This window comes from Prinia subflava, chromosome 12, assembly GCF_021018805.1.
Source record: "Prinia subflava isolate CZ2003 ecotype Zambia chromosome 12, Cam_Psub_1.2, whole genome shotgun sequence".
Lineage (NCBI taxonomy): Eukaryota > Metazoa > Chordata > Aves > Passeriformes > Cisticolidae > Prinia > Prinia subflava.
The window spans coordinates 14,735,810-14,762,493 of record NC_086258.1 but is presented as its reverse complement, the minus strand read 5'-3'; the positions used below and the strand labels follow the sequence as shown (position 1 = coordinate 14,762,493).

General features: G+C 43.9%; 3 protein-coding genes across 8 annotated transcripts; 1 reads left to right on the top strand and 2 right to left on the bottom strand.

Moving 5' to 3' along the window:
- The first annotated feature begins 78 nt into the window (after window positions 1-78).
- MILR1 (mast cell immunoglobulin like receptor 1) lies at window positions 79-9,192 on the top strand. Of its 4 annotated transcripts, XM_063409110.1 has the most exons (9): window positions 79-3,481; window positions 3,573-3,617; window positions 4,426-4,713; window positions 4,936-5,220; window positions 5,710-5,823; window positions 6,247-6,336; window positions 7,202-7,264; window positions 7,600-7,659; window positions 9,058-9,192. In XM_063409110.1, the coding sequence occupies exons 1-8, from the start codon at window positions 3,448-3,450 to the stop codon at window positions 7,650-7,652; spliced, it is 972 nt and encodes a 323-aa protein (XP_063265180.1). In that variant the 5' UTR covers window positions 79-3,447; the 3' UTR covers window positions 7,653-7,659; window positions 9,058-9,192. The 4 variants fall into 4 exon arrangements, with proteins under 4 accessions (XP_063265180.1, XP_063265182.1, XP_063265179.1 ...); XM_063409112.1 differs by lacking the exon at window positions 5,710-5,823; XM_063409109.1 differs by lacking the exons at window positions 7,202-7,264; window positions 7,600-7,659; window positions 9,058-9,192 and having other exon boundaries at window positions 6,247-7,191.
- POLG2 (DNA polymerase gamma 2, accessory subunit) lies at window positions 9,175-14,808 on the bottom strand. 2 transcript variants are annotated; one of them, XM_063409107.1, is made up of 8 exons: window positions 14,270-14,808; window positions 13,736-13,880; window positions 13,492-13,597; window positions 12,938-13,111; window positions 11,811-11,951; window positions 10,927-11,007; window positions 10,255-10,355; window positions 9,175-9,374 (listed from the first exon to the last, which is right to left on the bottom strand). In XM_063409107.1, the coding sequence occupies exons 1-8, from the start codon at window positions 14,778-14,780 to the stop codon at window positions 9,209-9,211; spliced, it is 1,425 nt and encodes a 474-aa protein (XP_063265177.1). In that variant the 5' UTR covers window positions 14,781-14,808; the 3' UTR covers window positions 9,175-9,208. The 2 variants fall into 2 exon arrangements, with proteins under 2 accessions (XP_063265177.1, XP_063265178.1); XM_063409108.1 differs by lacking the exon at window positions 12,938-13,111.
- A 2,182-nt stretch (window positions 14,809-16,990) lies between these two features.
- On the bottom strand, window positions 16,991-24,296 carry DDX5 (DEAD-box helicase 5). Of its 2 annotated transcripts, none has more exons than XM_063409106.1 (13): window positions 24,146-24,296; window positions 22,547-22,712; window positions 22,303-22,399; window positions 22,081-22,214; window positions 21,894-21,959; window positions 21,394-21,535; window positions 21,153-21,313; window positions 20,832-21,004; window positions 20,532-20,642; window positions 20,301-20,362; window positions 20,163-20,222; window positions 18,682-18,906; window positions 16,991-18,155 (listed from the first exon to the last, which is right to left on the bottom strand). In XM_063409106.1, exons 1-13 carry the CDS (start codon window positions 24,151-24,153, stop codon window positions 17,767-17,769), a joined length of 1,794 nt encoding a protein of 597 aa, XP_063265176.1. In that variant the 5' UTR covers window positions 24,154-24,296; the 3' UTR covers window positions 16,991-17,766. The 2 variants fall into 2 exon arrangements, with proteins under 2 accessions (XP_063265176.1, XP_063265175.1); XM_063409105.1 differs by having other exon boundaries at window positions 24,122-24,279.
- Window positions 24,297-26,684: the final 2,388 nt, after the last annotated feature.

Here is a 26,684-nt window from a genome sequence, read left to right as displayed (position 1 = left end):
TGGATGAGTGCACAGAGGGGCAGATACTCCTCAGATACACCTCTGAGTACGCCAAGAAAAGCTTGAAAAAAGCTGAAAAATAGATATAGTCAGTCCTGGAATATGTGTTCTTTTTTAAACAGTTTTTTTATTAAGTATGTTAAGTACTGGAGGGGTGGAAGTTTAACTTTTCTCAGATGTTAGGAACCAGAAAAAAGTTAAAATTATATCTGTGAGTAAGCTGAGTGATTAAGCTAGCAGAGCACTCTATCCTGCATTCTTACAGCAATTCTTTAAAACATTTGTCTGGAACACTTCTCATGCAGTGATGTTTGAATTTATCCCAAGGGAAATGCATTAGTAACCCAAATTTTCAGTGTTTTGTCAATTTTTTTCTTTCTTTTTCCATTGTTGGGAGATGATTCAGAGGACATACGTAACATTTTAAAATATTTAATCTTTGGGGGATGTGGGAGCTGCTAGGTTTATCAAATTGGGTACCCAAAAGTTCCCTTCACCTGCTGACATGTTCTTTGCTATGTGCAGTCAACTGAAAAGCATTCACTACGTCAAAATTCTCATTCATAACCAGAAGAAATTTAAAGCTACCTTAAATATACATAGAAAAGAGATCCTCTCCTCCTCTTCTCTTACTTGTTCTCCAGAAAAACAATTCTCTCACAATCAGACATCAGGTACATGAAATAAACAGCAGACTTGCTCCCACAACCTTTTTGAGTAGGAGTGTGAAAATCCAGTATTCAGTGACCTGCCTGTATCAGTAAAACCTTTCAGCAGACAAAACAGAAGCCTTGATTTAATTCATCTCCAGACATAACTGTCAGTCCATGTGACTTCTGGCAAACCTTCTGCAGACATCCACTGCAGCAGATGCTGCTCCAGAATGCAGGACCTCTAAGGATGAGAAACTGGACTGGGAATAACAATATATAATAATTCTTATCATTCTGCTGAAATGTACAACTTCCCTTGGAAGCCTGTGACAGAACAGACACTGTGATGCCATCACAGCCTTACTATTGAACAGTAGCACACTATTTTCATCCTCAAATTAAAGAACTGAGCTTGGGAATTGGAGCTCAGTTTGGCTTATTCCCTTTCACCTGCTCACTTCGGGCAGAATATTGTCACAGCACTAAGTGATACATATTTCCCTTTCTGACATTTTAACTTACTTGTTTTGGCTGGATGACTTCTGCTCTGTTCTGCAATGTTCTGCTGATTATTCTGTGTCAAATTTATTGTTCTCCTTACATGTACATTAATCCCAGGCAGGAAATTTGCAAATCTAATAAAAAAGGGAACTCCAACTGCACACAGTATCTTACTGCTGCTATAGAACTCTCTGTACACATACTGAAAAATCCAACATCCTTTTAGTCCAAAGGCAACAGCCAGTTCTGCCTGAAAAACAACCCACATGGAAGGAAACTTCTCAGTTCCAAACAGAAACCAGGGGTTTGGACCAGCACTTGTTTTCCTTGAACACTCAGGCTGTGCATGCTGAGGGAGCCTGCACACCATTAAAGCTGCTGTACCTGAGAGATTCTGCTGACACCTAAACTTCTGTTTTTTAGAAGGTATGGCCAAATTCACAGCTCCTTTGCTGTGTAACTATTCCCCTTCCCACACACAAAATGAAGCAGCTTCTTAGAAAAAGCTTTGGCTTGAGGATGAGCACCAGCAGCCAGGGCTCCTGAGGGCTGTTTGTGAAGGTTTCTGACAAAAAGAAGCTCCCACAACAGCAAAATGCACAAACAGCCCTGTCCTCCCCCTGACAGCTGCACTTTCACACGTGCTTCCTGACAGCTGGGAAAAGATGTTCCGCTCTTGCGGTTTGCTGACAGCTTTCCACATCAGAAGCATTTCTGAGGGGAGGGTGGAGACTGTCTTAAACAAAATTCAAAAGGAAAACAAACCCAAACAAGTAAACCTCCACCAATATTAAAAAAACAAGGAGGAAGGAAGTGCACACAACGTTCTGTGAGGAAATTTTGCAATGCTGCAACGGCCAAGGATTTGGGAGGGATTCTGTATGACTCAGGGAAGGGCTGCAGGGCTTTGTTGCTTCAGAAAGTGAAAAGAAAGAAATAAGATATAAGACAAGGATCACTATTAAGTCATTTTCTGTGTAAGCAATTGTACAAGGCCTGGAGTCCTGCAGAAGGCATTGCCCATGCCTGGCTGACATTTACTTCACCCAGAGTAAAGAACATCTACTTGCCAAGACTGTCATTATGTAGCTTTGTATTACTGACTACTTCATCAAATTAGTCACCAGCTTTGTTTATGCAGAAGTGTTGAACTCAAATTCTTTATGAGATTTGTACCTTCTAGTACAAGATCTCACTTCCTTATAGCTTAATATTTGAAGCTCAACTGAAATGTTTTCTTAACAAGCTAGCTAGCTATAAATACTTATAGACATCTTAAAACTTCTTTGGATTTGATACTTTTTTAGACTGTTTTTTAAAAATTATATTGCTGCTAAAAACCCACCCAGTGCTACGTATTTCCTTAGTCTCAGCTATATTATCACTTGCCCTGTCTCTAGGAAATGTCTCTTTGATATGGATCGGTGATCTCATTAATTCCCTTACCACAACAGTGCTAGAAAAACTACCCAAGAGGAGAAAGCTGGGGGTTGGTCTTTCCTCCCAAGTAACAAGTGATAGGACAGGAGGAATCAGCCTCAAGTTGCACTGGAGGAGGTTTAGATCAGACATTAGGAAAAAATTCTTCATAGAAAAGGTTGTCAGACATTGGCCCAGGTTCACCTGGGAAGTGGTGGAGTCACCTCTAGGGATTTAAAGACTTGTAGATGTGGCACTTGGGGACAGGGTTAGTGGCTGACCTGGCAGTGCTGGGGGAATGGTTGAACTCAATGCTCTTAGAAGCCTTTTCCACCCTCAGTCACTCCCTGGTTCTGAACTGCAGGGCAGGATGGCTCCACCACACAACTCATGGGGGAAACTGCTGCTCATGTCAGCCACGTCTGGGGACAGCTGGACACAACATTTACCTGTGTCCCAAACTGCTGCTCATGTCAGCCACGTCTGGGGACAGCTGGACACAACATTTACCTGTGTCCCAAACTGCTGCTCATGTCAGCCACGTCTGGGGACAGCTGGACACAACATTTACCTGTGTCCCAAACTGCTGCTCATGTCAGCCACGTCTGGGGACAGCTGGACACAACATTTACCTGTGTCCCAACTGCTGCTCCCCACCCCACTGCTCCTCTCTGCCCACTCCCCTGCCTGCCATAGGCTAAATGTACATGGGATATGACAAAATTCTCCAAAGCAACATGAGTAAAGATCAGCACTGATCGGCACAGTTTCCGTATTTAGAACTTCCTTAAGTCCTAGAGCCACTCCTCCACCTCCTTCAGAAGAAAGATCTCTGTCATGTAACTCCACCATCTCTCTTGCTCAGTATCCAGAAATGTTTTTTCTTGCAATTCTGCTGTTTTCCTACCGTAAGCCAAGGACACGTATCTTTCATATTACAAATCTTTCTAAACAGAAACATTGTGTCTTGTCTGAAAGCTTTTCTTTTTCTTCTCTTAGCTCAAATGTCTCAACAGATACAGAAGATTACTGCAAATGGCAAAGGTAGGTTCTCTTTTGTTGATTTTGAGGTATGTGTTGACTGTAATCCAAAAAAATGGGGGAGGGATTTAAAAATATCCAAAATTTTCACGCCAAATTAAATCTTTTGCCTCTCTGAGCACTGAGTCAGTTTAAAAGTTTCCATACAAAGTTAACTGCCTCTTTGCTGACCTGTACGTAAAGTCAAAATTGCTTTAACACGTTAAAACTTTTTTTTTTAATTGGAAATGTCCTCTTTTACTTTAGTCATGACTAGTTCAGTACCATTTTCTATGGAAAGACAGGTTTTTATTGCAAATTTATTTGTATAAGATCATGAAATTTGAGATACCATCAAGGCCCTTACTGCTACTATTCAAATGTTCCATCTACTTACACAAGGTTAGTTCTGTCTGTTAATAGACAGCCACAAATAAAATGCTGCTTTTGCTTTCAGGTTCACATGCTACCTCTCAACTACTGTATCAGGTTACTTTCTCTTACAATTAATATTCCACAATATTGGATTTAATCTTTTATACTTCTGTTATTTTAATTGCTGCTGTAGCTCAAAAGTATTGTTGGCTCATCTGAACACATCTGTGGGCTTTGTGTGGCTGTGTAACTTTGCATGAACACAGGCACTTTAAATTGTGTGTGAAGCTGCATTCTGGATTTGAAAAGTTGAGTTGCCTGCTATTACAGGTGGGAAAAGTATAATGGTCCATTTCAACACAAAGCAGAGCTTGGTTGTCGACATATTTTGGGAAAAATCTGGGGCTTTCTTGGGTCATAGGTGCCATCAATTCATTCAGAAGTTTTTTCTTTCCAGAGATGCTGTCCAACCCCAAGCTTGTACTGGTTCAGGGGACTTTGAACGTGGTGATGAAGCAGAATGTGACCCTCTCCTGCCTGTCTGAGCCTGGATCTCCACCTGTCAGATACACTCTGTTCAAGCACAACCAGCAGGTATCTGCTTCAAACAGGTCAGACCTGACCCCTGCGCTGTTCCCCCTGAGCATCAGCTCTGCCAGCGACGCAGGGGAGTACAAGTGCAAAGCTGAGTACAACAACTCCAGCAGTGGAAAATACAGCAACAGCCTCAACTTCACCTTCATAGGTACGTCCTGCTGTACCCCCTCCCAGCACTGGTAACTGCAGGGGCATACAGCCCTCTCTCTGCTTGACAGAGGAGCTGAACTTTCCTGCTGCTCTTACCTCAGGAGCTGTGCTCTCCTGCCCCCTCCATCCTCCATGCCCAGCCCTTTTGCCAGTGTTGTCACTCCAAGTCTTGCCTTGTCCTGTACTGGGTGATTCAGACTTTTCAGTTTTCTTTCTACAGAGCCAATTTCCAAACCAGTGCTGAGCTCACCCACCTCTCAGGCCAAGAGAGGCCAGAACGTGACCCTGTCCTGTTTCTCGGAGAACGGATCCCTTCCCATCACGTATCTCTTCTTCAAAGGAACACAAAACATTTCTCCCCGAAAGACGATGCAGAAGAGGGAAGCAGCTGTGATTTTTCTATTTATCGACTCCCTTAGTGACTTTGGAACCTATAAATGCAAAGCTTATAACAGTTTTCCCAACAATACAAAATACAGCAATGCTTTCAACTTTACGTTAGCAGGTATGAATGAAATGAGGTTACTACTGTTGAAAAACTCGTATCACACAAAATTCAGAATGTTGTAACTATGCTGGTTTTTAGCCAGATACTTTGCTCCTGGAATGTGATGTTCAAAATACAATTTTTTAAATTAAAAAAAGCAAATTGAGGTTTTCAAATTAATGCAAAACCATAGAATTTCATGCATCCTAGACAGCAGTAGAAGTTGAAGTGACCACGAAAGATAGGCTCACTTTGACAAGAGACTCCTGGTCCACCTTGGAGAGTCTGGTTTCATTTTTCTCTCCATGAAAAAGCTTAACTGGCACCAGCAAGCTGCCTTCCTTCTGCTGGGGCACAGAGTCCTTGGGACTCACATGAACAGTTACATTAACCCCAGTTAATCTAAAAGCTGAAAGAAATTTCAAGTCTTGATTGCAATTTACAGAAAATACTTAAAATATGAAACAACATTTCATTGCATAAACATTTTTTTCTTCTTTTTGGCAGAAGAGAGAAGCCATTCTCAGTCCCTGATAATTTCTCTTGGGCTGATCCTGCTACTACTCCTAATAGGCTTGGCTCTGGCAGTTCCATTTTTCATAATTCCTTTGTATAAAGCAAGTGAGTTATCTGAATGTCTTTTTCATTTTCCAAAGGTCATTTATGTTGTCAATATATTTTACTGTTTTCAGTAGAGTAGCTCCTGGTATTTTAGCCTGTTGTTGAGTCTCTCTGAAGCAGCACTGCCAGCTTAACAAGACTTTGACAAGGCCAAATCTCTGAGCTGTGTTTTAGGTGAAAGATCTGGGGTGGGGAAGGCAAAGCAACATCTAATGTAATACAACACTGGAAGAAATTCGACCTCACTGGAAAGGGAAATTATTAAAATGCCCTTGGGTAAGGAATAATTTTGATTATGAAAAATAACCTTACCTGAGATCTCCAAATATTAAAAAACACATTGAAACTGTTTATTTCTAAGAAATATATATATATATGTATGTGTATATACACATACACGTGTTTTTCTTTTACAACTTGCAGGAAAATACAAGTCTAGCAGGCCCTCAATTGTCCTTACTTCAACAGTGAATGCAGAGGAGTCTGAAAATGAAGTCATATACTCAGAGATTGGTAAGTTCCTGTCACCCCCTGCAGTCAGGCAGGTTCTTTCAGGTACTGCAGAATCACTGGGACATCTACTGACCCCCCAGGCAGAGGCACTATTTGAAATCCCTCAGAATCCAAAATCTCAGAATCAAAAACCTGGCATCATCTGACAGCCATGCAGCCAAAACTGCAGCTGGTTAAATGAACTGAGGTTTAAATAAAAAAGGGTGTAATGGCCACTTAGCAACAGACAATAGTGAGCTATATGAAGCTGTAGCAAAGTAAAACTTGTATAGCTCCTGCATTCTGTTCTGAATTGTTCAGTACTTTAGTTCTTTATTCAATCCTTCTTAAGTTTGGCAAGATTCAAGGTCAGGTCAAACTGAAATTATGAAGTGACAACAAAGGAACTGACCTCTGTTAAGAAATTTTAGTACTTGAATTGCAGAAAACGCACAATAATGAAGACATTACCTGACAGCACCAATGCTCTGAACTTGGACATTCCTACATTTGCCTTGAATGTGAATGCCTCTTTTCAAGGGGAATAAGAACCCCCCCAAACAAACCAATAGCAAAGGCATTAATGTTTCTAATAATTCCAATTTCTAAATCTCCAAATGGAGTAACTGTCTCCAAACCTGCCTTCCTGTTCATGCAGTAGACAGAGTTCTCACTGCCCTGCTGGGTCAGCTCAGTGCTGTGCAGCTGCTCGTGCCAGATCTCAGCCTGCAAGGACAGTGATAAAAGCTCTGATAAGGCCCATGGATGCTCCATGATTTATATTCAGTCTGGAATCTCACTGCTTTGTTTCAAGATTATAGAAAAAAAAAGTCTGATTCAAGTTGTTTGTAATTGAGTTAACTGCTGTTCATCATCTTTAATCCAGAGCCTGTTAAACCAGAAGAAGAATACGTCAACTTCTCTGTTATTAGAAGAGAAGAGGAAAAAGGTGAAAACCTCAAGCTACAATATTGGAATATTTGATACACCAAATATGTTTTGAGGGGGCTTTGCTGGGTGGAGGCAGGGCTTAAATACTTGCAATTGCATATGGAATTGTTTAGTTACTATGGGAAAAATAATATAGCTTTTAAATTGTTTTGAGGAGGGGAGGGAAAGAAGAAAGAAAAACCCTACCAAACCATCCTATGGCAAATTCAGCAGCCTCTCTATGAAACCACGCACAAGATGTTATGAGTAATCACACTGCTGATGTAATGTTAATTCTTCTTCTGTGTATCTGTACAAAAAAGCAATTACAAATTGTGTTATTCTGGCTTTTAGCAGGGGGGAGGGCGTGTTCTACAGTCTATTCAAAGGTCCTCATCAGAGACTGAGCACCAGGTATGACTTTTTTCTGATTAACTTAATCACATACTTCTAAAGAATTTTTCAGCCCTCAAATGTGCCAAGTTCCAGCAAGCTGCATACAAAGAGATGATGTTTAGATACCAATTTCCTGGCCTCATCAGTTTGTAGGCAGTGCAGCTCTCTTTCTAAGCAAAATCTCTGAGCCACATTATCTAAGGACTTCAATTTAGGAGAACAAGCAAACAGATACAACTTCTAATTACATTAAAAGCTCTCATATAGACCTAAGTTCCTGAACATTTAACAATTCTGCTAAAGTAGAAACTGGATTGTTTACACACATAAGATAATCAAAAGGCTTTTGTCCAGTGTAACAAGAAAAGAAAAAACATCCCTCTTAGGCACTAGAGGATCTGTATTTGGCCTCTATGTACCTGCAAGGATGGCAATTTTTCAGTTCAACAATACTTCAGCTCTCAGAGTAGGGATAGGTTGCAAAAATTAATTTTGGGACAGCTGACTTCAAAATAAATTCTGCAGCCTGTACAGGCTGTTTCTAAGATGTTGCTGGCTTATCCACAGCCAGCTTATTTAGAATTCCTTGATTTCAATAAGTCACATTATGCTAACCTTGATCATATCTAGCATAAATACTCTATACTGGAGTATTTTTGTTTATACAAAAATATATATTTTTGTATAAACAAAAATATTTTGTTTTGTTTGTTGGAGTATTTTGTCTATATTATTGTTGTTACAAATACCTCATTCATGGTCAAGTGAGGACCATGTTAGCAGAGGATTTTAAGGCAATTTCTTGTGTTTCGTGACACTGATGACTATCAGAGGCCACAGGCCTTGCTGCACAAACCTTCAGCACTTTATACAGGAACTAAGCATGCTGTACAGGCACTGGAAACTTAGACAAGATCAGAAACACACAGCTTTGTATCTCTGCAAACTCTTGTATCTGATTTAAACCATTGTTCTTAGATACAGGAAAAATATGATCATACATTAGTCTTTTTCCACCATCTTATACACACAGATATTTTGTCCACAAAAAAATGTTCATTAAAAAAACTTACCATTTATTTAAATCTGTTCCTCTATTACTCTTGGTAAAATATTTCTGATTTTTTTACATTTATCAAGTGAAAGAAGAAGTAGCTTTCATATTTAAGAACTCAAGTTATGTGACTAAAATACTTTCCTACAAACAGTACAAAGATACTGATGCTATTAAAATATTTAAGATTTGGAAGTCTTTTATATAAAATACTATTTTCCAGCAGAGATCACAATTGTGTCAGCTATACAGAGGAAAGCTGAATTTTTAGCTTAGGATGGAGCACTTCCAGTATGATATTAAAACCAAAAACATGAACAAGAATATAGTTAGCCTTGCTAATAAGTTTTTCTTTTTCCAAGGACACCTGGAAGACCCAGATTTGACAGAAAACAGATGCACCATCAAGTTTTAGCAGAACTGTTTGCAGAGAAACCCCTGAATCCATAACAACGCTGAAACCAGTTCAGGCAACGATGTCTAAGAAAATCCTTTTATTCAACAAATATAAGTTTACACATTTTTGGCTGATGTAACATACTTAGTTAAAAAGTCCTTCAGCCTGGAAATGTGCATCATCTCCTTCATGGTGGTGTCTCTGCTTCTCAGCTGGACCACTCCATTCTCCAGAGTGCTGTCACTTACCAAGACTGTGAAGGGAATGCTCATCTCATCGTACCTGCAGAGAGAAGAACCCACCTGTTACTGCTTTTGGTGCACAGAAAAAATCAGATAACTTCCATAAAAATGACCATGAACTGTAAATATTTAGTTTAGCTGTACTGCATTACAGTGTGACACCTCCAGTTTTCTTGTTGCCATTCTTTGCTTTCTGATTACATTTCTTTAAATTACTTAGTTACTTTAGGATATAAAAAGAATCTTATTTAGTAACCTATTAAAAGAGTATTTTTGTACAAGCAGAATTTATCTTTCCGACTTTGTTTTACTGCACATGAATAAATAGTTGCATTTCTTTTCTCTCAGAAAAAAACACTCATCAAGATGCTTTGACATGAGGAGCCATATGCCCCACATCCACTCCTGGTCAACAAATCATACATGAAGCACCCAAATGGAATAGCTGTTTTTATGTGCACAATCAGTTCCTTCACATCACTAGTGGCAGTGGTTCCAGGCTTGGAATAACTGTCAAGTTCAAGATCAGACACAGTGGGTTGTTTGAAATAATGCTTAAGAATGAAACACAGAACCAGACGAGATGCAAAAATGGGGGTGAGGTGGGAAACAGTTCTGCAGGCTTATAATTCACCTGAAGAAATTTGTTTTCTACATTACAGTTTTTAAGACATTTCACAGTTCCAGGAAAATAACAGTAACACGTAAAAGGCTTCTACTTAATTTATTTTAAAAAATCATCTGATATATGCTTTTCATAATAAAACCACTTGAATCCAAGTCCACAGTTCAGGATCCACACCTTCAGTCAGTTACTGCATTTAATGACTTCCTACTGAAAAAAGGCATATTTACAGCAGTCCACAGAAAGTCATCTTTGGCCTTCATAGTTTAATTTACAAAAGACTGTTTCTCCTTACTTTGTATAAAGATGTTCCAGAGACATATGCACAGTTTCCAGATAACCTGGCCATACAGAAATTCCATTTTCTGTCAGTTCATTGAACAATCCTTGACAGACCTGTATTCATTTAAAAACGGAAGTTAAAAGACAGACTTTGAGGGTTTGAGACTATACAACGAAACCATTAAAACTCTCAACATGTGTGGTGTTAACATTCCTAGCTGGTGTTAATTTGCTGGCTGAAATAACCTCAAATCAGAAAGCAGCCTGGCAGTTCTGTCTCCACTTCTGTTTAAAAACATGCTAGTATAAGTTTCCTGCCTTCCACAGGGACTTCATGATTGCCTTAAAGAAAACCTTTTAAAAATCCTTCTGAATATGCAACCCATGCATTAAGATAATTCTGAAAGATTAAGAAGCTGAGAGGGATGGTGTTATTTTCCTTAATTTTGCATGGGACAAGCATCAGCTCTATTGTACCAAAAGCAGTTGTGTCCACCCAAGGAACTGCCTGCAATGAATTCCTTTGGTGTGACCCACACGCTGCAGAGTGGGAGCACCATGAACTCTGCACAACCAGGAATCTCCAGGAGTCAAAGCAGCAGCATGATCTTCCTCATGTGTCTGAATTGTAACAGATTACATGGAGAGTCAACGCTCAAAACTAAAATATTCTCTTACAACTTACCTGCCTCAGCTCTGTTGTTGGACCTTTTCCTACATCCAAGGCCACTTTGAGGGGTGCTAAGCAAGGATGAAGCTTAAGTACCTAATAAATTTACAAAACCCAACAGATTACTAAATGTATTTATCACTTAATTCTAAACAGAACTAGGAAATAGCAATTTTTTAAAAATTAAATTGAGGTTCTAAACATACAAAAATTTTCTCACAGCACAAAATCCCGAATTAGAAGCAAGCTGTATTTTATGCAGAGAGCACACAGCCCAGCTACATTCATGTGGCAGAAATTATTCTATGTTGGCTGAGCTCCAGAAAAGAGATGAGGATTTGTTAGCAGAGCTCCATCATCTTGAACAGAGCCAGAGTGATGAGAGACAGCCCAGCAGGCAGCTCTCATCCTGTCTACTGCTTGTTCCTAAAGCCCAAAGAGCTGCCTGGTAACAGGCACTGACAGCCAGCACTCAAATTCCAGAAAACAGGGCAAAAGGGGGAGAGTGATGGTCCTTGGGGAAATGCCCCACTACCACCTGTGACCCACTTTTCCTACTCTTCTCAGCCACTTTCAAACTGCTCTTTCCCACAAACTGCAGCTACGTTCCAATTTCTCTTAACTCCATCACTTGCATGGCAAGAGCCTGCCTAGTGATCAGAGAGAAGGGTAAAAAGGCAAGGGGACCTCAGAATGAGAAAAGCTCCTTATGTGGGTGACAGGGACCACAGGGGCTGTGCCACGGGGCCAGCCTGGTGCCACCAGTGAGAGGGTTCAGTCTGCACCCACTGGGAAGGGATCAGGATGGCCACATGGAAAAGGAGACATTGCCATGCCTGAATTTACATTTTCTGGGGGCAGTTGTACATTATTTTCTCGCACTTTCTACATGAAGTTACCTTTCTCTGTGAATTTTTCTTTGCTGGTAATGGATTCCCAACTAGCTGTAGAGAATCAAAGAGATATGCTAACACTCCTCTGTCCAGATTTCCATTCACAGACAGAACATGAGGAATGACATTCTTCCTTCCATCTCGGCCCTGAAGAGAAAAAACCCACACAGGAATACATCAAAGACTGTCCCCAAAAGCTTTTTGCTCACTTTAAATGTATAATGAAACGCTGAACTCAAGCACTCTTATTACATTTAAAATACAGACATTTATTTAAAACATTACCAGCAATCTTAGCAGTGTATCTGCAACCACGTAAGACTGTAACAGAGGGGAAATCAGGTCAGGGCAGGATGGGATTAGTTTCTTGCTCTGCCACTTTGATCATAAATTTAAATCTATGACAAATACACTTGAAACTCTGCATTTTCTTTTGGAGGTTTGTAGGTTACTTCCAAGTGACCATGAGTCCCCACATTCTGAGAAATCCCTACATAACCCAGTTTTGTAGAAATAAACTGCAAAAGCAGGGAAGATAGGACTGTCATGAGAAGGAGAAGGTTGCAATTTACTGGTAAAATACAAAGTTACTTTGGTTTTATCTGTTCAACCTAACACAAAACATTGCCATTTATTCGAGGTTTTCCCTCTTCAGCATACTGGGTGGAGAGGTTTCCCTCTGGTCCATCCCCACTTTTTCTATAAAGCCATTTTTATAACCCACTGATCTACAAAAACTCAAACATATGTGAAAGTGAACAAGCTACAGCAAGAAAAAACCCCTCACATTTACAGGCTCTTTGTGATGCAAACTGAACAGTGCAAAACACAGTCTGAGTTTTATGTTTACACCTATTCACAGGTACAGGTAAAGGCTATGCCACTGACAACAGCTGTCTTGTCAGTAGGACTCATTTCTAATTTTGAATAATTCCTTGGGAAAAAAAAGTACTAAACACTACTTTATCAGCTTTTGAAAATGAAGGTCTGACTGCAGAGTATCAACTGTACTGCTTTTGCAGCAAATGAATAAAAAGCCAGCCATATGCTAAGCAACTGGATCAGCAAAGAAACCATTTCTCTCACACACGACCATCTTTATCAGGAAAGCTGTTTAATACAGTAAAGCTTACAAGTAATTTTAATCTCTCTCCTGGATAGAGCTGTAACAGTTCAGTATCACCAAGGTTCTTCAATGTTTCTATTGTTTCTGTCCCCCAAGGAAAGTGGTAATATATCTTAAATCCTCTTCTGCCTTCTTCATCCTGAAAGTCACTGCTGCTGAAGTTAGATGGGCCTACAGCAAACTGAAAATAAGAGGGGTAAGAGATTCACTGCTGTGAATCCCACAGTAACTACAAAAAACAAGTCTGCAATGCACTCTAAAGCCTGTGATCTTCAGCAAAAGGTCTTTATAAGTCAAACCCCAAATCTCTTGGTTCTTTTATGGCATTTTCATCTCACATCACTGACTAACATAAAACATTTGCCTTTCTGCAAGTCACGTTAAAAACTAATCAGGTTTGTTGTCAGCTTCAGTAGCTTCTCAATTTCCATGAGAAATACACCTATTTCAGTGCCTAGAACAGACCAGCAATGTAAGGACATAAAACCAACCAGGGTGAGCATTCCTCCTCTGAGACATAAAGGAGCAGGCCAAGATCCCCCATGGATTTGCTGCTGTTACCTTTCTCCACCACTGGAGCCTCTGGCGTAGCCAGTAATCGAGCCACTGTCCTGCGGTTCTGGGAGAACTAAACCATGCAAGCAAAGACGTGGTCCTCTCGCCTATTCTTTAAACAACAGCAAGAGCAGCAAGTTAACACCTTGGGAAATAACAGGGGAAAAGCAAGAAACTGCATTCAAAAATAATCCAAAAGTTCAACAGTTGGTTTAGGTATGATAAGGAATTAACTGCTCTATTACTCTACCTTGTAGGGTTTTTGTTGTGTTCTTTTTCTGGAACAGAATGTTCACTTTGTGGAACAGAATGAAAGCACACTCCAATTTGTGCAAAGCCACAGGGCAGTCTTCTGTTCACCAGCTCCAGGCAGCTGACATACTGCGCCAGAATACCTACAGAAGGCAAAGCCCTGATTTTAGTGGCCACAGGGAAGTTTTTGGTGGTTTAGCTTTACCAAGAACAAATGAAGCACATAATATACACGTGCTGTTTGTACATGCAATCCCACTATCTTTACTAGCACTGATGCTTTGCAGACATGGGCTCAGCAGGCTGGTTCCTCTGGGCACGTTGATTTTAATGTGCTTTTAATTACAGGGAGCGCACCCGCTGCCCACCTGTGCCGGTCAGGTCCTTGAAAAGCACACAAATTCACAGCCTACAGAAGGAACATTCCCGGCGCACCAACGCAGCTGGAAAAATCCCTCAAACGCAGCTGCTTCGCTCCCGCCAAGAAACTTGTGTGCAGGATACGGGCTGTGCGGAGGTGCCCGGGACCTACCGGGCAGGAGGCTCCCCCGCAGCACCCCCGCGGCCCCCAGCACTTCCTCCAGGGCCGGGCCGCCAGGGTTCTGCCCACAGCCCTGGAGGGCTTCGCGCAGCGTCTCCGGGTGCAGCAGGCGCAGCCCCTGCGGGTCCCGCGGAGCGCCGGGCGGGCCGTGCAGCGGGGCGTCCACGGGGAACACCTGCTCCCGCACGGGCAGCGCGGAGTCCCACCACTGCGCAGCCAGGTTGGCGCGCAGCGCCGCGCCCAGCGGCCCGAAGCCGGGGTGGCGGCCGCTCAGGTAGGTACTCCACGGCAGCCGCCCCGCGCCGCCCCGTAGGAAGCTCCGCCGCCAGCACACCTCCAGCAGCTCCGCCCCGCCCGCTGCCTCGGCATCACCGCCGCCCTCCGAGTACGGCCGGGCCGAGCACCCGGCCGGCGGCACCCGCTCCGGGACTCGCCGCCGCCTCGGCTGCCCCAGGGCGGCGCGGCCGCACCACAGGCAGCCCTGGCGGGAGCCCAGCGCCATCTTGCCGCTCCCTCACGGCGGGGCCGGGAGGGGGGGGGGGGGAGTGGGGGTCGGGGCAGCCATTGCGCACGCGCAGCGCTCCCCGCGGAAAGCGGGGCCGGGGGGGGGGGAAAACACGGCCGCGCATGCGCAGCGGGACATTGGCGGCCTCGCCGGGGCCGCGGGCCGAAGGGCAGGGACCCCGAGGTGAATTTTGTGTCCCCAGGCTGAATGTTCTCACCTTTTGTAACCGTAATGGTGCAGTCAGATAGCTTCTGATAAAGGAATTGGCGTATTTGAGCTGAATTTTCTCGCCTTTTGTAAACATAACGAATGCTGTCAGGCAACTCCTACAATAGAAGCTGCTTAATAAAAGAACTCGTTTCAAGCACTGGGGTTAAGATCACATCACACAAACATGCATTGAGGAGGCGGAGAATTAGATGGGTGGGTTCGTGTGCATTTTAATGTAAAAAAGATGTAACTTTACCCCTCGTTGCGCTTGATACGTGGCATCAAGGTTGAGCCAAGGCATGTACAAGGCTGAGCAGAATAAACAATGTTTTATAAACCGAACTCGTTTAGAGCTCCCAACATGGGCACCAAGGCCGCACGTGCCGGGGGTCACATCTGGCCTGCGCCTGTGGGACAGGGACGGCCGGAGCTCTCCGGCCTGAGGAGGGGGACAGTGGGACAGACCCTGCCCTCGCTGCCACTGGAACACGCTGCAGCTGCACGGGGACATTCCTGCGGGAATTCCAGGGAAAAGCCCCCCTGGCGCCCACCGGGGCACATAAAGGAAGAAGGCAGATCTGAGGCGTAGGCGGCACCTCGGAGCCGCTGCCAAGAGCGCGGGCGGGGCCCCGCGGCGCTGGCAGGACGCAGCAGCGCAGTGGAAATTTCCATGGTCGCTGCAGCCCGAGCGGCGGCGGTGCCAGCAGGCGGGGCTGCGGCGGGAGCCATTCCCCGAGCCGCAGGCAGGGAAGGCTCGGGCCGGGATAATCCCGCGGCGGCCGGGGCGGCGCAGCCCCCTCCCCCGGGCCGGCGCTGCCGAGCCGCCTTAGTAGGGCACTGGGTCAGCGGCAGGAGCGCGGCTCCCGCCCGCACAGCCACTGCAGGCACGTTCACTTCCAAGGCAGATTTGCTGTGAGCTCCATTCTGCCGGAGCAGCGCTGGCAGTAATGTCAAAGCTGCTTAGTAGAGCTCCTATCTTTTTAGTATTTTATGTGCAAATGTTAAATTTTCCCCCTCAAGAAACACTGCCCCACGCAAAGGGTCGTTTGGAAAGAGTACAGAATTCACAGAGGAAACCTCTTTCCATGGTTTAGATTTTGCATCACTGTTAACTTTTCTCTCAATTTTAATCAACAAGCTATAAATGTACTATTTATATAATACTAAAAAAGCAGAAAAAGCTAAAAAAACCAACGACCTTTACAAAACCAGCTTTTCAATGCATTTTGTTTCAGGCAATTGACCTGGAAACTTAGGCATTAAGTCATACTTCAGTGATAATAATCTACTTCCTTGTTTTTCACCCCTGGTGACACCAAGCACTGTTCCAAAACAAATACATGAGAAAAAAACACAACGGCTCCCCCACAAAAAAACCCCAAAACCAAAATACATTGGGACCTGCAGTTTTAGACTGCAGTGGGGTAGTTCCAAGCCTCCAGCTGGAGTTCTGAAACCAGGAGTGAGAGGTCACAAAATACTGTCAAGTTACAGAACGCCACAGAAAAGGAGGAAGTATTTAAGAGGCAAATAAGGCTGCATTAGAGAACAGCACAAGCTGAGCCACAGAAGGAAACAGTAATCAAGGACTGAGCACAGACTAAGCAAAAAGTGTGAAACACAAAGTTCACTCAGGTTCACAATAACATAAAAAAAATCCTATTGATTCAACCTTGAACACATTAAATGTTGTTGAACTTAAAACTCATCTCTGTTACTGATAAACAATTAGGAGGAACTGAAAGTTAGTATTAACTGGAATTTTAATTTTTGTTCTTAAAAGCATTAAACACTTTAATCTCAGGATCAAGTATTATTCCAGTTCTACTCATCAAGGAAATGCTGTTACTTCACTCACGATGGGCAGTGCTTTGAGATTAGAGTCATTTGCACATATTCCTTCAAAAAAAACCCCACAACCCCCTGAGCCATCTACATGGATCAGCAGCCCACTTCCCTCCCGCCACCTCCATAAAGAAATCACTGCTCAATACCAGTTTAAGTATAATTCGAAGTTTTAATACTAAGATCTTCCCGTTTCTCTGAAGCTCAGAAGCCTGCATGCTAACTCACAACGCCTGGCAGCTGTGGGTACACAACACTCAAGCCTGGTCTGCACATATGCTCGTGTGAAGGCGACGGTTACGGTGCTGCAGAAGCTTCCTACGCTTGTAGCAGCTCGTTAGCAACACCACTACAGAGTTTTGATCTTCTCCAAGAACTGGCCCTACGCTAGTGAGGCAAAGAAGAACACTGTTTCCAATACTTTCTTAGAAGCCAGCTTTAATTTTCTTCCCCATTGAAGCAGAGCCTGCCATGCTAAGCAATCTAGCCCAATCAAGGCAAGGCTGGTATTTGTATAAGCTTAAATGTTTAATCAGACACAGTTGAGAAACCTTTCTAGAATTTAATATAAAAACATTTGACATTTTGTTAATGTAAAGTTGTGCACATGTTGAGAAAATTGTCATCTGAAAGAAAAATCGGTCTTCAAATATCTTTATTGGAAGGCCATGCACTGCCTTCTGTTACTGTATTTCAAATCACTGTACATTTACTTTGAAAACACTGTCTGCATTTTCTAGTACAAAAAACTAAAAATTGTTTCAGGAATGTAGAGAAATATTCAACTTAAATAGCGAAAAAGTGCACCATAATTACTGCTGCACTGCAGTCATTTCTGCATTTCCCATTTCTTAAATAACTATCCTGTTTTGATAACACACAATATAAAGAGCAATTATGAAAAACTGAGACATTTAAATACACTAAGTTATTGAGAATAACTTGTGGGCATGGGGTAACCTATCATAGGAGCAGCACCAGTGGCAGGGTAGGCGTACTGCTGCTGGTTCATGCCGTTGTGCATGTTGGCAATGTTAGTGCCGTACTGCTGCTCGTAGCCGTTCTGGTACGCTCCTGCGGGGTTACCGCCGGCCCTGAAGCCGGCCTGCATGCCTGCGGCGGCTGCAAAGCCGTTCCCAAAGGGAGTTCCATTGCTGAAACTCTGGGCGCTGTAAGCCCCGTTTTGGGTTTTGGCTCCGAAGTCTCTCTTGCCTAGCGCACCATAGGTTCTCTCAAAGTTCTCCCTCTCTCTAAAACTACTAAATCCACCCCTTTTGCCCGCAGAGTATCTGTCACGTCGGTCACCTCGGGAACGACCTAGTGGAAGAGACAAGACAGTTATGTGTATTATAAAGGCTCTTCTAAAAGCACCATTTTCTGTCCCAGCAATTGAAATCTACTATAAAAGCTTTCCAGGTGCTTGCTGGACTCCAGTTAGATAAAGCTGTCTCACTTCTGAGGAGTCATACACTCCCCAAAACACAGGTAGCAGCACCAAGGCAAAAGTGACTTTTACCTTGCCAGCAGGACACTTGGGTCCATCTCTGTTTCCAAGCCAGAGGATACAAAGCCACAAAACTGAGTCCACAAGTGTTTTATTTCAGGGCAAATAAGAAGTGCCTCTTTGGCCTGCCCTAGCCATAGGTGGGTGCACCACAGCATAAGCTGGGAGCATTTGGGTGCTGCTTTTTGGCTTTTGTATTGATAAATACCTTCTGAGGTCACAGTAACTGGTAACTAGACCACCTTCCACATTTATTTTCAAGAGAGGCTGGAGGTGGAATATGAAGCTTCCATTTTGTTCTGAGGAAAGCTATGCAGAGAGATCAAAGACAGCCCTTACCTGAACCTCTGTCTTCAACCAGCTGGAGCAATTTGGGGTTGATGGCTTGATTAGCCTCCCGAAGCACAGAGATGAGGTCATTTACTTGCTTAATATTGTTAGGAGTAAAGAATGTGTATGCTGTGCCTGTTTTGGTACTGCGGGCAGTTCGTCCAATTCGGTGGATATAGTCCTCTGAGGAGTTAGGGTAGTCATAATTGATGACAAATTTCACATCTTCCACATCTGTAAAGTGTTGCAGTGTGGCAAAAAGCGAGGTACAAAGTTTTGCACACCACAACAGCCAAATCGAAGATAAACATTAGACAAGAGTATTTAAAAGGGAATAATGGCTGCAAAGAACAGTGTTAGAATCATCCATTTTTGCAAGAGTAAAGTGGAAGAGAAAAGTTACGCACACTCCGTCTGATCCCGTTTCTCATCACCCACCCTGTGATCCAAAACCTTACCATAAGGAGTGTGCATTTGCTTGGCATTCCCAACTCAAGTGTCCCCTTTACAAATCATCAAGTGACATCTGAAAGCTTCTTGCAGTAGGGCCACTAAAGCTCACAGCAGCCTCTTCATGTGCTCATTTGAGGACCTTAGAGTAAAAACATACAAGGTCCTTCACATACACACTCATTAGAAGCTCAAAAAAAATTGGGCCACACTGCTCGTCTTGCCAAGACCTTTGAACCGCAGCTGCAAGAAAAACATACCTGTCCCCCCAAAGTCACCAAGTTGTTTTTATGCACTGTGTCTCGTCTAGGCAAGCGCTTCCAAGAAGCCAGGGTTCACTTGAGAATGGGTCTCTCTCTGGCAGGTCTCGACATGACGACTATGTATAGGTGGAGGAACTTCGACTTTCAAAGGCATTGAAAAGCCATTGCTTTCCTGCCCCACTTGTTAAGTGAGAGGTGGGCTTTTATTCTCAGATTTCATGTGCCAGTACTCACCAATTTGTACAAGACAAGGCTTAGTACGTTTTAAAGCTGCTCTCTCCATTTCATGGTTGAAAAAAATTTCATTGAACATTGAAGTTTAAAATTATGTTCTTCAACATTTCAAAAAAATCACTGAAATTCAAAGACCCACAGATCACAGCAGACAGTATGCACAAAACTAACAGTACTGCACCATGGCAAATCATGCAAAGCATGGAGAGAAGAGAAATACCAGGGCAAAGTGAACTGTGAATGAAACTGCTTATTTCATGAGAGAACAGTTTATGGGGTAGTAGTTTAAAGGATGACTTTGCCTTTTGAAGATTACTGGCACACAATGCTCTCAGCTTTCACCTCTCTATTTGACTGGAAGCAGCCAGCCGATCATTTCCACTAGTCCTCCATCCCCCTCGAGTCCTCCGATTGTCATGCCTAGGCCTTGCCACAAAGACTGCACCTTTATGTGAAGAAAACTTAGAAAAATGCAGAGGTTAAAGAAAGCAATAGACTTTCTTTAAAAGCTTTGGGCAACTGGCATTACGAGTTTTTACTAACCTAGACCTCGGGATGCAACATCTGTAGCAATCAGGATTGGTGCTTTTCCATGTTTGAATTCTGTAACACAAAAAGTGAATCAATTTTTTCCTGAAGTAGCACACGTCAGATACTCACAGAAATTGCTGAAACACTCACCATTAAGAACCCAGTCCCGCTCCTGCTGACTTTTGTCACCGTGAATACCCATCGCTGGCCACCTGAAAACACAGAAATCAACTGAGCCAAGAACACTCCTTTGGTGGTTTCCTTAGTCCAAGACTGGGCTACTGGCAAATTCCAGTCTGGCCATTGTAACTGACACCTGCTGTCACTGACAGTTTTGATTCTTAGCTGTAGTTAAGAAGTGAAGTGCCAACTACTACTCACCCATCTCTCCTCATTTTTCTGGTCAGATCATCACAACGCCTTTTGGTTTCCACAAAAACAATTGTTTTGTTTTCCTTCTCGCTCATGATCTCTTCCATCAAACGAATAAGCCTGTTATTAAGAGATTATGGTTACAACTTAGACTGCTTTCTATTGTACCATGTTTAAACTGATTTCTTGCCTTTTTTAAGTTGTCTCAGACTGATGTCAAAAATCCACCAAAATAAGGCATTCATTTCACAGTTCATAAAGTAAAATTGACAGGAAACACAGAATGTTTTGCCCCCAAGGACTGCTTACTTGTCATCTTTCTCTACGTCATGACACACATCCACAATCTGAAGAATGTTGTGGTTTGCACTCAGTTCCAGCGCACCAATGTTGATGTGCACGTATTCTTTCAAGAAATCTTCAGCCAGCTGCCTCACTTCCTTAGGCCATGTGGCACTCCACATCAGAGTCTGCCTGTCAGGCTGGAGGAGATCAAATCAAGATCAATATAGGTTTAAGTTAAATACCCAACCAAAACTACTCAGGCTTGCACTGCCCTTGCTTTTAACAAGGTAGTGGCAGTAGTATAAATCTGCTCTAGTGCTAAATGCATGAACCATTTATACTCACTCTGATCTGATCCACAATTTTTCTGATCTGAGGTTCAAATCCCATGTCAAGCATCCTGTCAGCTTCATCAAGGACAAGGTAAGTACACCTCCTGAGATTGGTCTTTCCAGCTTCTAAGAAGTCTATAAGTCTTCCAGGTGTTGCAATGCAGATTTCCACACCTAAAACCAAGCAGTCTCATCAGCTGAAGCAGTTTCCACATTGCCTCAGACAAGAGTTTTGCACCAAGGCTGATCCATACCTCTTTCCAGGTCACGGATTTGTGGTCCCTTTGGAGCACCTCCATAAATACACGTGGACTTCAAACGACAAGCTCTGCTGTATTCAGCAGCCACCTGCTGCACTTGCTGGGCCAGCTCACGGGTTGGTGCCAACACAAGACACTAGAAATAGGATGGCCAGCTTTTAGTTCAATACCCATTGGAAGATCATAGTCTAACACTAACTTGGAGTGTAAAGTTCAGTGCCAGATTGACTGAAGTAGACTTAAGTAGCCAAACCAGCAAACCCAGTTACCTGGCATCTCAACTGCCACCAAAAACTGACCTAACTTGTGAAAGATACCTGAAAATGAGTAGCTTCCAGGTGATAGCAATTTCTAAAATATAACCGAAAATCAAACAACTATCCTTGTTCTGTACTATTTTCAGGACAATCCAAACAGAGCTTATAGAAATGAGACTGTAAAATGCAGTCCCATTCCCCAGAAATTAAAATCCCCTTTCATTTAGGAATACTCACAATAGGCCCATCTCCTCGCTCCAGGAATGGCTGATGATTTATATGCACAATGGCAGGCAGCAAATACTGTTTGGAATAAAAAAAACCTCATTATTATCTCTTTTTAGAGGTGTTCACCCTGCAGTAGGCTAGGCCATACTATCACTGCTGAAATCCAGCAGTATTCCAGGCTATTATCAAAACTTACAGACAGTGTTTTTCCTGATCCAGTCTGTGCCACTCCAACCATATCCAATCCACTCAATGCAACAGGCCAACCTTGTGCTTGAATAGCAGTTGGTTCAGTGAAGTTCTGCCTCTGAATTACTTCCATAACATTTGCTTGAAGAGAAAATTTAAACATATGGATTCAGATGTTGCCCTAATCCAGTCCACCTGAAGAACAACCAATGAACTCATCTTCACTTACCAGGGAAGTTTGCTTCATAAAAGTTGATAATTGGTTTTGGACAGTTATGGCCCCTAACTGTGATCTCTTTGCTCGCTCTGTACTGTTCAACTTCTTGCTGAAAAACAAAACAACCCTTATTGGAAAAACGCTCTGATACCAAAGTTACATTTTAAGTTACTTCACCCGTGCCTGCTGGGCCCCATGACCCTCAACATGTTTGCACTTTCTGTTTACTTTTGCCCGAGCCAGATCAGGTACATACCGCAGTACGTCTAACTACATCCGGATGTTCTTGGTAGAAGTTCTTCTCAAATTTGGGCAGCTCATCCAAGTTCCATTTCTTTTTTGTAAGTTTCTCCCCAGGGTTTCCAAATTTCTTCCCAGAGAGAGGTCCACCTCTACTTCCTCCAAAACGAGGGGCTCCAAACCTAGGGAGAAAGAACATAACATAGAATGCAAGAGAAACATTTTGGTTCTCTTCCTGAATAACTTTACCACCATCTCTGCAGTCCACCCACAATGCTGGACTTTACGATTCAGATATATAAATTCTGCCTACTGAAGTTTCAGGACACTAGAACTTCAAAGCATATACTTTAAGCCGCAGATGCCACAATCTGACTGGCCACAGTTCTTATTCACAAGCTAAGATAACGTGTCTTTACCACGTCCATACAATGCAACAGAACAGCAAGCTACAACAAGCAAAATAAGGCGTTAAAACCTTGGCACTACCTCGTGATCAAAATGGTTTCCCGTCCCAATGACTCTCCTATTGCTGAAGGCAGGCAGGGGCAGTTATGAAACCCTGGGCTAACTTTACCGTAAACCGTGTGTTTTGGTTTATGTTTTTTTTTTTAATATCCCAACAGACAGACTTCTTTTAACAACGCCATTTTATGACCCCACGCGCTTTATTAGCATTTGGGGTTCGGTCCCTCCGCGCGGAGAAGGCTGATCCGGAGCGCCCCGAGGCACAGCGCGAAGCCGCGTTGAGCCGTGCGCTGGATCCGCGCACGGGGCTCCCTCCCCCGCCCCGATCGCTTCCCAATTTTGGCCGGACGGGCGCCGGGAACGATCCTCCCCAGCACAACACAGCGCACCCCGAGCGGCCGCTGCTTCCTGCCAGCGCTGTTTCCTTTGTCTCTTATTTCTGTCTACGCCACATTTTCCAGCCGCTGCCATTTTAGAGCCGGGGCTGGGCGGGGGGAGGAGGAACAAAGGCAGCAGCAGCACAGCCGGCATTTTGATTCCTCTCAGCCACCACATGGCGGGGCCGGCCATTAACATCCGCTTACACAACACAAAGCGGAGCCGGCCGGCTCCTGCCGGCCACAGCCCGAGCCTCGGGAGGGGGAAGGGAAGGAGGGGAACCGCCCTGCTGAGAGCTCCCCAAGGCTTCGGCACCGCCAACCCACTGACCCACAAACCTCCAGATCGCCCGCCGCTCTCCGCGGGGGGAATCGGGCTCTGCAGGGAACGTCCAGGCTGCGGGGAGGCGTCCCCAGGGGGTGAGCGCGAGCCTTTTTCAACCCCCCCCGCTCCCCAAAGAAAGAAAGAAAAAAAATCCCCCGCGCTATTTTCAGCGGTCGCACACCCGCAGGGGTGCTCTGAGGCGAAGGAGCCGATACCGTCGCCCACAATCAGTGGCCTAAAAAAGCCCGATGCCCTCCACCCGGCCACTCCTCGCGGCGGGAGCGCTGAGGGAAGGGCTCAGGGCCCAACCCCCGCCCCGCCGCCATCTTAAGTGTCTGAAAAACAACCCCGAGAGCCCCACGGGCAGGCTCAGAGTCCGGACGCTGGCGGCGGCTGGCGCCGGCCGTGCCCCCGGACTCACCCTCTGTCCCTGTCGCTCGAATACCCGGGCATGGCGATGGTGGCGGTAGGCGAGGCGATTCCGGTCACTTAGAGAGGGTGGCGAAGGGCTCGACAAGTTCCGGCGCCGTTGGCGGGGGCCGCTCACTGTGGGCGCGCGGCCGCGCGGACGCCGGTTATATAGGGGGCAGCGGGGGCTGCCGGGAGCCGGCGCGTGACGCACGCGCAGGCCGCACCCCCGTCCTTATGTAAGCGGCCCGAGACTGCCCGAGGCCCCGCCCCCTTCCGCGTGGGCGTGGCCGCGGCTCGCCCGCTTGACCGGCTTTGAGCTCGCGGCCGGAAGTGCCCCCCCCGAGAGCGCCCCCCCCCCCCCCGCCCGCGCCTGCGCGGGGCCGCTGCGGGCGGGAGCCTCGTTCTCGCTGAGGGCATACCGGCCTGAGGGCGACGGAAATGGAAATGGAGAATTATCTCTGCCAGCCTCCATAAGTGCAGGCTCTCGGCCGCCCGGCGTCTTCAGAACGCAGCTCAGCTCCTCATAACTTTCGGTAGGGCAGAGCCGGACCTTGATGTCCGCAGTGCAGTCCTCCAGTTCTCACAGATCTGTTTGTGAAAATCCTCCTGAAATAGCTCGAGAGTAGCCCGGGCTTTTAACTAATAAACATTTTAACTAATAGCTGATGCTTTATGGTAGATGGGCCCCATGCCCACCCCTGCCCGACTTTCGCTCTCGGAAGGAGCCAGATGTGCGGATCGTGGAGAGCTGGACGCAAAATAACATCAAACTTCCTCAGGCCAATTCTTTTATGCTGAGACTCATTGCCTTTAAAAAATGTTTATAAACATACACGTAAACAGAAATATTTATAAACATGTCTGTAAAGCTAGCAGCGTTATCTTTTAGAATTCCACACCAGGGCCAGTAACCTGAGTCAAAGGTCATGCGAGGTGCAGCAGTGCTGAAAAGCTGTTCAGGAGGCACCAAATAAAATCATTCCATGCCCCAAGCGGGCACTGCTGTTCACCCACCCGGCTTTGCCAGGCAAAGTCCAGCGACCTGAGGCTTTACACACACAAGAGTTTAAGCTTAAAACACAAACACCCGCAGCCACCTGCTCTAGGCAGAGAGGGAAGAAATTAAAACAACATAAGGAAGGAGAAGTGCTGTAACAACACTTCCCGTTTATATCCTCCCACCTTCCAGCAATCTGTGCTTTAAGGCTTTTCTGGGACAAAAATAACTGTATTTGATGGCCATTTCTTCACATTTTGGTTCTATTTATGCCCTTAGCTTGTAAGATACCATGACAATGCGTTTTACAGTTTCAGTGTATGCAACCTGAAAAACATTTACTTTCATTTTCAATATATTGCTGGATAAGAACAAGGGGCACAAACCAATGAGTTAATAGAAATGGCGAGTAATAATTTCTGTTTATTTATACTGTTCGTGGACATTAGTATCTTCTAAGTCACGTCCTTTATAAAACAAAGCTGCAGTGTAATTTTTCTTCCTTTTAAAGCAATTCCACACTTCTAATTATCCTTGCCATTTTTTTTCTTTATTGTCAAGAAATTCACAGTATTTAAGATCCGGACCCCATACAGATCTACATAATGAAAGCATAGAGATGTTTTTGATCTGTTGTGTATTATTTTCTAGCAATTTTTTAAAATTGTTGCTAAGAATAGAGCAAGGTTTGCAAAGACTCGAGGTCTGCATGATACTGTCCTCAAAAGTAACACCTAAGTCAGGCTTATTTTGTTTTATGAATAGCCACAGCTATTCGACCTTCAGCAGTTTGGAATTCCACTGCTCAACAATTTTTTGCTATAATTATTTTTTTCTTTCAATAACACTCCAACCTGACTAGCAGATTTCAACTAGAGGAATCTCCTTTTTTTTCAGTGTAGATTTAATTATTTAACATGGCTTGTGAAAGATTTCTGTCCCCAAACACCCCTGTTAACACTCTCCACCTTCTGACCCTAGAGACTTCCTGTTCCTGATGAGTCTGAAAAAGATTTTTACAAAGGCTGAAAAAATAATAAATTATCTTTTCTTGTTCAATTGCACTTATCATAACACAGCTTGATTTGATTTTGTGTGTAACTTCGTGGCTCCTGTTACTGTGCTGTGTAATCTTTCTAAGATTTTAAAGAATTGAAAAGACTAAACAAAAACCCAGTCCCTGCCTTGCCTACACACAATTAAGTCTGCAAGGAACTCCTTTCAATTTCCTTTGTAAAAGAACTTCCTCATTTTTCTGTTCTACCCTCCTAAGTTAAACATCATTGATTTTTCCATGTTCTCTTAATTAGAGCCAATATGTGGAAACAAATCAACACAGCTTTGCAGAGCTGTGTATGTAGCAAACTAAAATCTGTATTTTATATTATTTTTAGTTTCATTTCGATAGCACTGATCTGTGTTTGCTTACAGACAACAAAAGCTCTTTTATGTTCCTAAGGTGGTGTGTGCACTTGGATTTGGATCTACAAATGACACGTGGGCTGCTGGAGCTAACACCACTGAGGTTTAATTGCTGCCAGTCGTTGTTCTTATGGTCAAAATTGGGACTTCAGCT

Bases quoted from the DNA above. Each gene is read 5' to 3' on its own strand.
- MILR1 (XM_063409109.1), top strand. From the start codon at position 3,448: ATGTTTTTTCTTGCAATTCTGCTGTTTTCCTACC. The intron at 3,482-3,572 runs GTAAGCCAAGGA...TTCTTCTCTTAG, and splicing joins AATTCTGCTGTTTTCCTACC to CTCAAATGTCTCAACAGATA. The intron at 5,221-5,709 runs GTATGAATGAAA...TCTTTTTGGCAG, and splicing joins TTTCAACTTTACGTTAGCAG to AAGAGAGAAGCCATTCTCAG.
- POLG2 (XM_063409107.1), bottom strand. From the start codon at position 14,780: ATGGCGCTGGGCTCCCGCCAGGGCTGCCTGTGGTGCGGCCGCGCCGCC. The intron at 13,112-13,491 runs GTAACAGCAGCA...TCTTATTTTCAG, and splicing joins GGCTCCAGTGGTGGAGAAAG to TTTGCTGTAGGCCCATCTAA. The intron at 11,952-12,937 runs GTAAGCTTTACT...TTTTCTCTTCAG, and splicing joins GAGAGAGATTAAAATTACTT to GGCCGAGATGGAAGGAAGAA.
- DDX5 (XM_063409105.1), bottom strand. From the start codon at position 24,153: ATGCCCGGGTATTCGAGCGACAGGGACAGAGG. The intron at 21,960-22,080 runs GTAAGTTTTGAT...TATTCCAAACAG, and splicing joins GATCAGGAAAAACACTGTCT to TATTTGCTGCCTGCCATTGT. The intron at 21,314-21,393 runs GTATGGATCAGC...GCTTGGTTTTAG, and splicing joins AATCCGTGACCTGGAAAGAG to GTGTGGAAATCTGCATTGCA.